The following is a 13,149-nucleotide window of genomic DNA, read 5'->3' on the forward strand; positions in this document are numbered from 1 at the left end:
AGAGTGCACTAAAGTGAGTAGTATTTGAGTCATATATTGTATATGCAGAAAGACCCCTACACTTGTTCTGAAAGAAAATGTTGGGGGTTTTTTGTGTATTGGTTGGATCTTTAATCTTCTTTTGTTAGGTTAAAGAAATGGTAAAATGAATGAAATTATTTAATGACTGGTTTGGAATCTTTGCACACTGTTTATTCCTACAGTATTGTTTCCTTTAATTTGTATACCACATACAGTTACAATCTATATATTGCCTAATTTACTGTGGTTTACACAGAAAAATCTAAGCATTCAGAGAAGGTTCAGTTGATGTTTTAATTGGTTTTCTTAGTGAAATATAGAGTCCTGAAATTCTTTAAGGGCTTTATAGAGATTAATGTTTTGAAATTAAATCTGTATTGTCTGTCATAGGAAATTCAGTGTTTTTGTGTAGTAGGGCAGGTGTATAAATGAATTTATCTTAGAACTAGCTGTTTGTACTGTAGTAATAGTATGAATCTTTGTGGCTATTTTAACCAACTACATTTTACTTATTTTAGCTAAAAATTTTGCTTATTTTTGCCTAAAAAATTGCTTGGTTTTACATAAGTCCATAGCAAGACTGGATCACTATGTTGCACTTTTCTATGAATTTGCATCACTTTTCAAATTATTTCTTTCTGAAGAAAGGCCTGAGACAACTGACATTTGGAGGATGTTTAAAAAATAAGTTATTTTTGCAAATGTCCAAGAAATAGGATAGAATTTAGGAACTCCTGAAGTGAGCTTATCACTTTCTCGTGATAAGCTCATGATTACAAAACTCTAATAGGAATTCAAAACAATCTTTACATCTCTAAATCTAACAGGTTTTCAGACATTGCATAGATCCTTGTTAGGAGAAGAATGAATTAGAAGATCTATAGCAGTTGTATAGTATGTAAAATGTTTTACAGCTTAGAGTAGAAAGTCTGCATTTAGAAAACTCTCTAATATTGTACATTTTTTCCCAATAGTGATTTTTGAACAAAACATCTTAGAGGTAAAGCATGTCTAATAAAGACAGACACCTATCTTAAAAGCCAAGACACTGCTTCTTTACCTGAGGTCTTCATGAGTATGAAATGTACGTAAGAAAACAATGATGCCTATAACCACCAAGGCAGTGCTTTAGGCTTTTGAAATTCTATGTACTGAACATTAACTGAAAGGAGGTGTTCAGCGTCTTCATACTGCAACGATCCTTTCAGACTGGAACTGCTTGTATTTCTCTTGTGAAAGTATTGCGAAATGGCATGTTAATAAAAGGTTACATGACTATTGCTAGATAAGAAACCAGTAACATTAGAATGCATACCTGTTGGAAACTGTATTTTGGTTTTATATCCTATCCCTCTGTTCATTCTTGTGGCATATAAAAATTGGCTAATATTTTATTCATGCTCTTAAAACGGGAAGAACAAATTGTTACTAATTTCTGTGTGTCTGAATTACTGTCTTCTCTGAGTTGTTTTAGGTAATCGCATCAAATTTTTACTAAAACTTTTCACTATAGCGGGAATTCCTTTACTTCTGTTTATGACCCAGAGATGGCCAAATCTTGATTTCTTACCAGAAAATTGACTACATGAAAGAGCCATAAGTCCATCTCCTTTCTTTACTGTGAGCTCAGCAATTGATAATAAATAAACCTAACAGTATTCTCAATAATAATTATAATCAAGTTAGGAATTAATAAAGCCAGCAGCGGTCTGTACCTATAGATACTTCTAAACAACTGAGATTGCAGGTAGTGGTATAGGTGTCTTTTGTAATGGTACCGTGCGCTTTTCAGATGTTTGAGTGTGCCCCAATTCCAGGCTCCCGCGTCTTTCCTCAGTCTTAGTCACATTTTACTCCTCTGCGTTTCCTGCCCCAGTGGCTGGACTTAGGGAGGGTTGGAGCAATGGGATGACAAGCTCACGTGTCACGATGAAGACAAAGGTCCCGTGCAGCATTCTGCCCTTACACACGCTTTCCCAGAGGCGCCACCGGCATCGCTGAGGGGCTCAGCTGAGCCCTGAGGGGCCACAGCGGAACCGGCTGGAAGCGGCACGGGGCCGCCCTGACCTCGCCTCACGCTGGCCAACGCCCCGCTGCGTTCCTGGCCGCAGGGACCTCATGCTTCCGGAGGGAACTGTTTTCACACACAGAAATGACTCAGTTTATTTATTTATTTTATTTAGTTATTTTCCTGGGTGAAGCAGGGTACAAGGAGCATGTAGGAAAAACATCCATTGAAACAACTGGAAGAATCCTGTGAGAAACATTCTTATCGGTAGGAAATTGGAAGTCAAAACTAGAAGGCAGTTGATGACTGAAGAACCTGTATTTTGAAGATGATTAAGTACTAAGCGGTATTCCAGATTTTCTTATGAAAAACTTTAAATTTATGATGTAATTTTGTGTGGGCCATTGGCCGGGTGGCTTCAAGTAAAAATAGACATTTATATGCAGAGAAGGAAGGTGGCTATCCAGAATCGTTTTACCAAAAGCAATAAATGAATGAAAACAACCATTCTGTGAAGAGAAACATTTGAAATTACTTTAAGTAATGGTAAGAATGAGACTGGTTATCTTTTCCTGTAAATATTGTTGCTGACTGCAGAGTGGAAGGGAATAAAGACTGTGTAAAATAAAGCAGAGTGCTTAGAACAGGTTTGCACAGCTCTGAATAAGCTTACTAAACAAGTATCATTATATTTGGGGTGACAAGAAAGATCCTCACTTCAGATATGGTGAGGGAAATTGGATGGGAAGCAAAGTCCCTTTTGAGAAGGGAGAGTATTGAATAAGAGTTTGTCTAGACAAACAGGCTAAAATCTATTATTGCCTGCAGTCTTCAGTTTTATATTGTTTTTCCTTGCTTTATTGGTGTGCTTAATTTTATCAGTGTTTCTCAGCTATATGAGAAGCAGTAGCCAAAAGTCTGCATTGTATCCTATCATGGAGACTTGTGTTGTGAGGTGTAACAGTTCTCATAAACCTTTGATTATCCTTTGTAGTTTGCACGTATACTTTTGTCAAAAATGAAATTAGGATTTAGCCTCAATTGTTCCTGAAAATATGATTGGTTATATTATGATGAACATAACTTCATCATTATGAATGTAATTCCATAACTTTTACATTGGAACATTGAAAGAATAGTCAATCTTATCAGGTTTTCACATAATAAATAGCTACAAATCTCTGCAGAATTTTTCATTTGTCAATTTGTCCAATTCTGTCTTCATATTTACCACTTTTCCTTAGAGTTATGTTGTTACAATCAGGTAGGAACTTAGATACTTTCTGAATGTTCAATTACAATCTCTTGCTATCAAAAGAATGCAGTATCTTTCATACATCAGTGAAGTTTTACATTAAAACTAGATAGGCTTTCCTGTCTTTCTTCTTTATTGAAAGACTGAAATCTCACTCTTCTGATAGTTAGGCACAATCTAACTTTCTGCTTGTTTCTTTTACCGTTTGTTCAAAGTAATTTTTTTTTTTTTGCCAATATTGTCTTTTACTTAAATGCTTCTCTCCCTTGCATGTGTTGTTTTTTTTTGTTTTTTTTTTTTTTTTTTGTTTTTTTTGTTTTTTTTTTTTTTAAGTAACAATATACTTTTGTTACTGCTTTGTTGCTTTTTTGCTTTACTGTCTTTTTGTTTTGTGGATGGTGGGACTCTATGAATTTTTTTTTTATAGGGGTTTTGTGGTTGGGCAAGTTAAGATACAAGGCAGCTTCTTTCGCAAACTAGTAGTGTAAAGATAGGTGGTCATAATTTTGGTGCTGCAGACTTATTTTGAAAACACTGTGGAAGAGTGGGTTTAAAAGGAGCTGGTGAGTTAACCTATAATGCTTAGGACAAGCCTGGAAATTATTGTACAAAGACTAATAAAATAAACTCCTCTTTCATCTTGATAAAATGAAGCAGAGTTTGTGTAACCATTCCCAGAGACCTGTCATGCCAACTTTTTTGTCCAGCTGGTCTCAGTTGCAGTGGGCGTGGCAATGCTAAAGTACTTCTATTTCAGTCATTAATAAGGATCTCCTATACTCTTCCTTAATCTTTTCAAGTCTGGGAACAAAAAAAAATAAAACCAAAACCTAGTGTTAGATCAGCTTTTGCTTTAGATGACTTACAATTTTGATAAAGCAGCTGAAGTAGTTTTTTAAATTTAGCAAAGCCTTTGTTCTTTCCAGAGAGCAGTATAGTCACTTAATTTTGAGAGATAGATTAAGAACAAATTATCTTGAATTTGAAAATTAATTTGCTGGAATTTCACAGAGAAATATTTCTATTCTTCCATTTCCTAGAGCAATTAATGCAGTTTTGATGAGACAACATTTACTAAGATAAAGCTTCTTGCTCTGGAGCCCTCAGCACAGGAAAGCCATGGACCTGTTGGAGCGGGTCCAGAGAAGGGCCATGAGGATGTTCAGAGGGATGGAACAGCTCTCCTGTGAGGACTGGCTGAAGGCGTTTGGGTTTGTTCAGCCTGGAGAAGAGAAGGCTCTGGGGAGATCTTACAGTGGCCTTCCAGTGCTTAAAGGGGGGTACAGGAAAGGCGGGGAGGGACTCTTGATCAGAGAGTGTAGTGATAAAATGAGGGGTAATGGTTTTAAACTGAAAGAGGGGAGATTTAGGCTAGATATAAGGAAGAAATTTTTTATGATGTGGGTGGTGAGGCACTGGAAGAGATTGCCCAGAGAGGTGGTAAATGCCCCATCCCTGGAAACATTCAACATCAAGTTGGACGGGGCTCTGAGCAACCTGATCTAGTGGACGGTGATCCTTCCCATGGCAGGGCGGCTGGATTAGATGACCTTTAAAGACCCCTTCCAACCCAAACCATTCTATGATTCTTTTTGTCAGCAGTTTCCAACTGTATCTAAAACTGTATCTAGCTTTAATGTAGTTCAATAAGACAGCATTTTCCTTCATAGTCCCCACCACATCACATGCAATCCTAAGATTACTACGGTGACATTAGAGTACAGAGTTAAACAAGCCCTGGAAATTGAAGGGGCATGTGTCGCCATAAAGCTTCAGCTATGCCAATGCCACATGAATCAGTTGTCTTCACATCAGAGTATTTGTTTGTTGTTAAGCTATATATCTAGTAAAAATAGGTCTTGGGAAAGGCTTGCAAGAGCTATTGCTAGAGAAGTGAGGATAAGCAGTGAGTAGATGTTAAAATGGACTGTGACACTATTTACAAATAGTGTGAGTAGGTAGTTTACTCATAACAAATACTCCTACTCATACCCAACACTCTGAATTATAGAAGTGGAATTTATAAGCACAACAAAATACAGAGAGATGTGATAATAAGCCATCCGTTTTAATAAGGAATTAGAATTCTGACCTAATTCTTTCCCAGTAGGATTTATTACGAACTTATAAATAACTTACAGGTATGAGACATGGCAATGAAGAATAAATTAACAGAATAAACAAAATGCTCAGAGACTATCAGCCCCTGCTGCTACCACTTTCTCAGGGAAAGACGGGAAGGGAGTGGTATTAACATCTGTGCTCAGGTTCATTTTCTGGCTGGCTTAACTCCATTAAAGACTTGAGTCCAGGGATGGGTAGGGTAGGTGAAAATGATAGCTGTGTCTCTGATATGTTTATTGCTGTATTTTACCGATGTCTTGGTGAGGGGGGAGAACTGCAAGTATAGCATGCAGTTGAAATCTAAATTGACTTTTTCTATTATCTAAGAATTTTTGGCATGGTTTACCCTAATGACTGATTAAGTTTTGGTAACTCATGACTTTCCATTGCAAGTGAATTGGAGGGATGAGATACACAACATGATCTTTCCAGTTTGGGGAAGTAAGGGAAGTCCAAACAAATATTCAGCTGCGCATGTCGGCTTTATGTTCAACAGGTGCTTTCTTACACTGGGATGTGAATGTGCATATGTATATATACCTGCTTATATAAGGCTGCATACACGTTGTTCTGTCCTTCCATACCTTATTAGAAAAGCTGGAGAACTGTCAAAATTACTTAACATAATACTTCATGCCATCATAATTATGAAAATCTATTTAATATGTCTACTGCATTCTTGCTGAAAATTCTTAGCTGAGCATTAGGAGATATGTCAATTATACAGTGATAGTTCTATATTTGTCCACTCTAAATGTGCTTGGAAAAAGTAAAGAAACAAATTCTAACCAAATCTTCACATGATTAGTATCAAATTTGCAGGAGATCTTTTTTTCTTGTACTCTAGTCATTTAATTCTTCAGGGAATATGCCATTTCCAAGCTGCCAAGGGATATCTTGATTTGAACGTACATCTGTCTCTCTCGTTTGCTTAGATTGAAAATCTGCTCTGTGCCTAGTCCAAAAGAATGGGCTGCAAGTGGTATCCTTGTCAGGGTCTGGTTACAGCAGCACTTATCTGAGCTATTTTTTTCCTTACTCTTTGCTCACTGTGATAATGAACTAATGAATTTACTCGTCTCTCTTTGTTCATACAGCTTGAAGTTGAGGTCACAGATATAAGTGGGAAAACCATTGATGGTCCAGTCCGCCTAGATATTTCTGTTATTGATCAAAATGATAACAGGCCAATGTTCAAAGAAGGACCTTATGTTGGACATGTCATGGAGGGATCCCCTACAGGTAAGTCCATGCCAATCATATCTCTATAAATAATGCCTGAACAAATTCTGTGTTGATAAATGCATTATTATCATATTGTTCAACTTTTCTTGCTGTTTTGATGGCTCACTGATTCCTTCTCCTGCACAAAGAAGTGGGAGCAGCCATTTGGGACAGCAGGGAATGATTTTTGGAAAACAGTCAGGTCTCTGCAGTTAAAAAAAAAAAAAAAAAAGAAAAAGTAAAGTAATATTTAACGAAAGCTTTGATTTAGGTTTACACTATTTTATTTGTATCTGGAATTAGTGAAGACAATCCCTATGATATGATTAAGATTCAGACCAAATAACACAGAATTTCTGTTCAGAGTGGGAATTCCACCTCTGTCTGTAAGGTTAGCTGCTGGAAAGGTCATTCTCATTCATTTATATAGCATGGGGCTATATAAATAATAGAAATAAATGGAAAGCACATTATGAATATTATAATATTGTAGGGCAAATTGAAATACTGAACGGTGTTACTTGTGTAAATTGAGATACAACAGTTTCAACAAAATAAAAACACACTTGGAGAATTAAAATTAGTAATGAAAACGTTCTGGTTAAATTCACTGTTGGTTTTGTCCGATGATGAAATTCTATAATAAGAAGAAATTGTTCCAGATTTCAATTTGGGTACAACCATACTAGCTAAACTCTTCCTGCAGATGAAGGCTGAATTAGTTTTCTTTAACTGTTGTCCTCAGCTGTTCTGCAATTTTATTAAACAGCTGTTGCATTCCACTGCATTTGTAAGCAGTAGTTGCATGATCAGGGTATGTTATGGAGTTAACCTGGATCTTAGGAAAAGAAATCTAAAACAATAGAAGCTCCTATTAATATCAGTGGAGTGAAAATGATTTAATTGAGATCAGAGGTGTGGGTTATGTATTTGTATATCTTTCTAAACATCATTGAACACAAGACCTTATCCTCCTTATACAGTTGCAGCTGTGAGTATAGACATAAGGTTTTTGCTGTGTAGGCATACTGAAATATTTTGAAAAAAAAAAAAAAAAAGCTGGAATCAAGTATATTATATTTTTATGAATATTTAATAGTTGTTGAAGCTTAATGTGGTGACATGTGCTCTGTTTACTCTGAACAAGGATAGACATTACCTTTCACTTCTGTGTATTACATATTGATAGCACTAGAAGTTATTCTTTGTCCTTATTTTATTATTTATGTAGTTTCTAGAAATCATGTAACCTTTTCAGTGAGTGTTGCATTTTCACATGTAGTTGCCATTGTTTGAAATGCATTATGAGCTGCTCCTTCATCAGATTAAAGAGAGTTTTCAGGTAAATGTTCGTTTATCATACTTGTGACAAGCATGTAATGAGTCAGCTGATGATCTTTTCATTCAAACAAGAAATGTGTTTCATACTTGTGAGCGTGGCTGCAAATGGAACACTTAACTCTTTTTTGTTGTAGGTTACTAGTATGTTCTTAATTCATTTCAGTTATTGATCGCTTATACAGAATTCAAAAGAAACTTCCTTAGTATGTCGCACTTCCTATTCACTCTGTGTTATAACAAGAATTTCATAATTAACTGAAAATATATTACTAACAAATGTCAGGGATTCCTTTGCACAGTTAATAGTATGTAGCATAGTGTGACTATCTAATGGGATCAAGGGACCAACTTTATTACGTTTCCATTTAAACCATGGCATTTTTTTGGTCATGCCCATTTAGATACACATTCCTAGACCGCTGAGTGGGATGGTGTCATTTTAGTAGTATCACAGCCCCTAAATCCAGTATTTCACTAAAATAAAGTGGTGCTGAACAAGTCAGACTGTGCAGTGCTTAAGCTTTAATTATATGAGTTCTGGATATGAACTGTGAGTTCCTCCAAGTCTTTCAGTGTTCTCATCTCTCTCCATCAAAGCAGAAGTTTACACCTCTATGTACTACATGCCCTTCCCAAAGAATATTTAGTCTAATGTTTAGCTTTGTTAATTCCAGGCTATGGGACAATATGTAACTGTTATCTGTTATATGTTCTTTCTTTATCAAACTTTATACCAAGTTTTTTCTCTGCCAAGGATTTTTTTTTTTTTTTTTTTTTTTTTTTTTATACTGGAAGTTCCCTATTTTTGCCCATGTATAAGCTACCCTTGCTTTTCCTTTTTTTTCCACTCCTTATACTGAAGTTTATGCTTCTGATTCAGTAGACATGTTTCTCAGTCCAAATTTCAGTGAATTCTTCTGCAATTATTACCATCCATTTTCTCTTGCTGTACTTTGGTATTTATCCATGTAGCATTTGGCATTTTGATTGCCTTACCTGTTAGTCAAAGTTTGAATAATTTTTCTCAACTTTATCTTTTTCTTATCCTCTCTTTCTTTCCCACAGGTATTCATCCCATTAAACTTCATAACCTCATTTTCCTGGTGTCAAGAACACCAATACCTAAAAAATTACTTTGTACAAAAGTGAACCTGTAGAATCAGTGTTAGCTGGAATCTGTCATAGTTCTCTATGCAGATGGCATCCAGTCAACCAAGGTTCCATGTTGCTTACATCTGTTTTCCATAGCTCTTTAAATTCTATGGCATATGTCTTAAAATTATTCATCAGGTTCTGCCGTCTTGTTGCTCCCAATCAATAGTTGCACTGCACAGCTTGATAGAAATCTTTATGTGCGTGTGTTTGCATGTATGATTCCTAATTCCTTCTTTTTATATTCAAATTGTATTGTTGCATTTCTTTTTTTGAAGTTCCAGAAGAAAGGGTTTACATTATATGTATAACCTTATTTCCTATCACAGCCACCGTCATCTTCATTCAAGCTCTGAATCAAACCCATTCACTGAAATAATCTTCTGCAGAAAAATAAAAAATGCTCTTATTGTGGGTTTGTCTTTATGATCACTAGGTCAAACTGTAAATGTCCATGGATTCCAATAATTCAATGATGAGAGATGTTTAATTATGTAGAGAATGATATAGATATATTGGACTGTGAAACTTACCTGAAGGATTTTGAGGCCTCGTTAAGGGATTTATATGATATTACTATCTTGCTTTAAATTATTCATCACTGTGTTTCTGTGTGTTTTCCCATGGGGCCATAATTTTAGTAGTCACAAACCCAATGGAATTTTCTACTGACTTTCCACTTCTTTATTGACTCTAAAATTGCACTTACGTGTTGTCTATTATTCATCAGAATTATCACAGAATTACTAATAAATAAATCTTGGAGAGAGTTAGCATCACAAATTTAACTCTATAAATCTTAATTTTAATATTCAAGTGAATGTTTATATTGGATTTCCTTGATGTTGCTGTAAGACAAGTTCCATCTTTTTATTGTTTTTCAAAATGATTTGAAGGTTTCATTCCTTAATTAGGGAAAGACACAGAAGTTACAGTGCAATGTTGTGCCAAGCCCATTTTAAGGACCATCCTTTCTCTGATATTGGAGATATGTACAATTAGAAGAAAACAAAAGAAAACATGCAGATAGTATGTAATTTTTGTATTTATTTAATCTGCCTATGAATAATTAAAGAATCTTTTGGTCATAGTCTCAAATAGGATGTGTTTTGGTGGTGTTTTAATATGTTTTCTGTGTTACTAAGGCCATTCACCTTTAATTTTTTTGTGTGTGTGTGATTTTTGAATTCATGGTAAACACCACTGGTTATTTCAACATCTACAATATGCGTGTCATCACTTTACTAGAGAGACAAATACCTTGGCATAATTAGTGAGAATATAAACTTGTATAGGCATTATGTGAATAAATATTCATCTGAATTTCAAGCTAGGTCTTGCCACATCCTGTAGTAGGTGATATAGTAACATATTTCTTTCCTGATATATCTTTCCTGGAGAAATTTCGTGAAATAGTTAGTTACAGTTAATATTTTGTTTTTACGGAAAATTGTCATATTCCTGGAAATAGCCTAGAGTCAAATTCTAACAAAAGTACACTCAAACACATGCTTAAAGTGACCATAGATGTTTTCAGATTTCGACCAAGAGGTCTTTTCCTGCACAAAATGTGAAGTTTTTTGTTTTTTTTTTTTTAAGACCAATAGAGAAATAGGTTGCCTTTCCTTTATTTATAGTCTCTAATTTCTGTGTGAAACTGAAGTCAGCATGTATATACCAGGAAAACAAGAGTTGAACCTGATTCAGTGACACTTATGGCCATTTTTCTACTGACTGTAATAGGTTTTGTGTTAACTGTACTGCTGATTTCTCATGTTTTTGTTTTACGAGTTATGACCCAGTTTATTTCCCATAATATCTGATCTATCCGGCTGTCAGCTCTAGGTTTTAGGATCTGTCTCCTGCTGCAGACTTACCTCAGTACATTAATGAGAGGGACTGTAATCTTATGGATTACACAGGCAGAAACATTTGGACGTCACACTCTTTAAAAGTTGCAAAGTGAAAGATGGTTAAATGAACTTGGCAGCCATCTCATTTCACTTGCTGGAGGCATTTAGCAGAAATTATTTTAAATACATTTGACGTTATGTGACTTGTAACAATATGCTGCAAGCCCAGTGGGGTAAAATCTTAACTGCAGTGGTTGGGAAAATTGCTTGAGAATTGCATTTAAAAAAAGTAACTTGTTTTTCATGATGCACAATAGCCTGAATACACTGCATTCCAGCCAAGGAGCCCCAAAGCAGGACTGATAGATGTCGATAAATAATTGCTAGAAATAAAGGGACATTTGAAGACATTTATAGAGGAAACAGAAGGAATTAAGAAGAGTAGCCTAGAGGGCTGTTCAGTATCATAAAATAATGATTTGTAAAAATGGATAAAGCATGAGAAATGGTCTGAAGTATTAAGTATTGTTGATAGCTGTGCATTGTATAATAGTGCATGGCTATGATTCAGATAAATCAAAACTGTTTCAAAGATGGCAGCTTCTTATCAAGAATGGCCTGCCAGGACATGGAGGGTTTTTATACTTAACCTAAACCCAAGAAGATTAGTACATGAATGAATATAAATGAGATCGGATATGACAGATGAGAAAGGTAAACTGCAGGCAGGCTGGCCTAGCAAAGTGGCAAAGATATATAAGTCACCTAGGGCTGATATGGCACCTATTGTCATCTTTGATACATTTAAAATATTACTGTAAAATGAATAAAATGACATTGAATTTGGTGAATTCTTCAGGCCTACTTCTTCCCTTTGAACTATAAATCCAATAGCATGGAGAAAAATACAAGGGTGTTTTTAAGAGTTTTCTTTTAAGTAAAAGATTAAAATTAAAAAAAAAAAAAAAAACAAAAACAAAAACAAAACCAACCCAAAACAACATTCACAAAGAGCCATTGGAAAAGAATAGTTAAAGGATACAGGTTATTTTTATCTAGGTAGAAAGTAACATCTTTCCCAGTGGCTTCTGATGATTCTCCCTGCATCAGTGTTAAGATGATAATTCAGTCTTTTTTTGCCACAGAAGTTACTGCATTCTGCATATACATACATTTGTTCATGGTTTAATCCACTCTTGGAAGATTAAATTGGAGGGGTAGTTCATGATATCAGATCCTGAATAAGATAAAAAAGAAAATGGTGTCAACATCAACACCCTTTTAGAGCAACCATTAAGCATCAGTTGATAGTCTAGGTCTGAAGTAGGATGTGGGTTGCATATATTTCTTGTGCTGATGATTCTTCCTGTGATGAATTTTACTCAAAGCATGATGGGGAGATTTAGAAAATTTTTCAGAATTCCACACAGAAAATCTACAATTGGTTTAGTGGAATGCAACCATTGTGCAAAATGTTTCACTGAGCAAAATGCTTCCTAAGCAAAGTAGTCTGGGGCGAATACTTGAAAAACAGTTTGAGTGTAGATAGACTTCATGACCATAAAGAGAATAAAATACAGAATGTTTGAATAAGGATCACAGAAAAATGTAATCAAAGTAAAGAGGTAAATTTTGATGGGTTTCAAAGTGTACTTTTAAGTAAAGGCACATACTTGAAATACTGCTGTCACTAATGATGGTCTTAAAACAATGAAAAAAAGGAGTTCAAGACAGTAGCAGAAATGGTTTTCTGTTTACAGTGTATAAGGAAAACCAAATAATTATGAATGTTTTTTGACATTTCCTGTAATCAAGAGAATTAAGAACTCTTTGGGATATTCAGCTTTAAAAAAATAAGCATTACCACTGGCTTTACCAAGGAAAATAAATGATTAAATTTGTGTAAGATAGAAGCATGTATATATGCATTATAGAAATGCTTTGTATGATATGGGAATATTGATGCTTTTTAATACCGGAAAGTAAAATAATAGAATCATAGAGTAGTTTGGGTTGGGAAGGACCTTAAAGATCATCTGATTCCAATCCCCCTGCCGTGGGCAGGGATACCTCCTACGAGACCAGGTTGCCTTACAGGGAAGGGGCATCCACAGCCTCTCTGGACAACCTGTTCCAGTGTCTCTGGACACTGTGCAAACTGCAAAATATTG

At 35.3% G+C, this 13,149-nt stretch overlaps 1 protein-coding gene across 2 annotated transcripts in view; it reads left to right on the forward strand.

Annotated features, from left to right (window-relative positions):
- Positions 1-13,149, forward strand: part of CDH13 (cadherin 13) — a 517,510-nt gene that overhangs the window by 289,057 nt on the left and 215,304 nt on the right. For both annotated transcript variants that reach the window (XM_032990683.2, XM_032990682.2), the window contains exon 6: positions 6,506-6,650. In XM_032990683.2, coding sequence (XP_032846574.2) covers positions 6,506-6,650 — 145 coding nt within the window. The remainder of the gene's footprint in view (positions 1-6,505; positions 6,651-13,149) is intronic.

Source organism: Tyto alba, unplaced genomic scaffold (assembly GCF_018691265.1).
Source record: "Tyto alba isolate M040663 unplaced genomic scaffold, T.alba_DEE_v4.0 Super-Scaffold_26, whole genome shotgun sequence".
Lineage (NCBI taxonomy): Eukaryota > Metazoa > Chordata > Aves > Strigiformes > Tytonidae > Tyto > Tyto alba.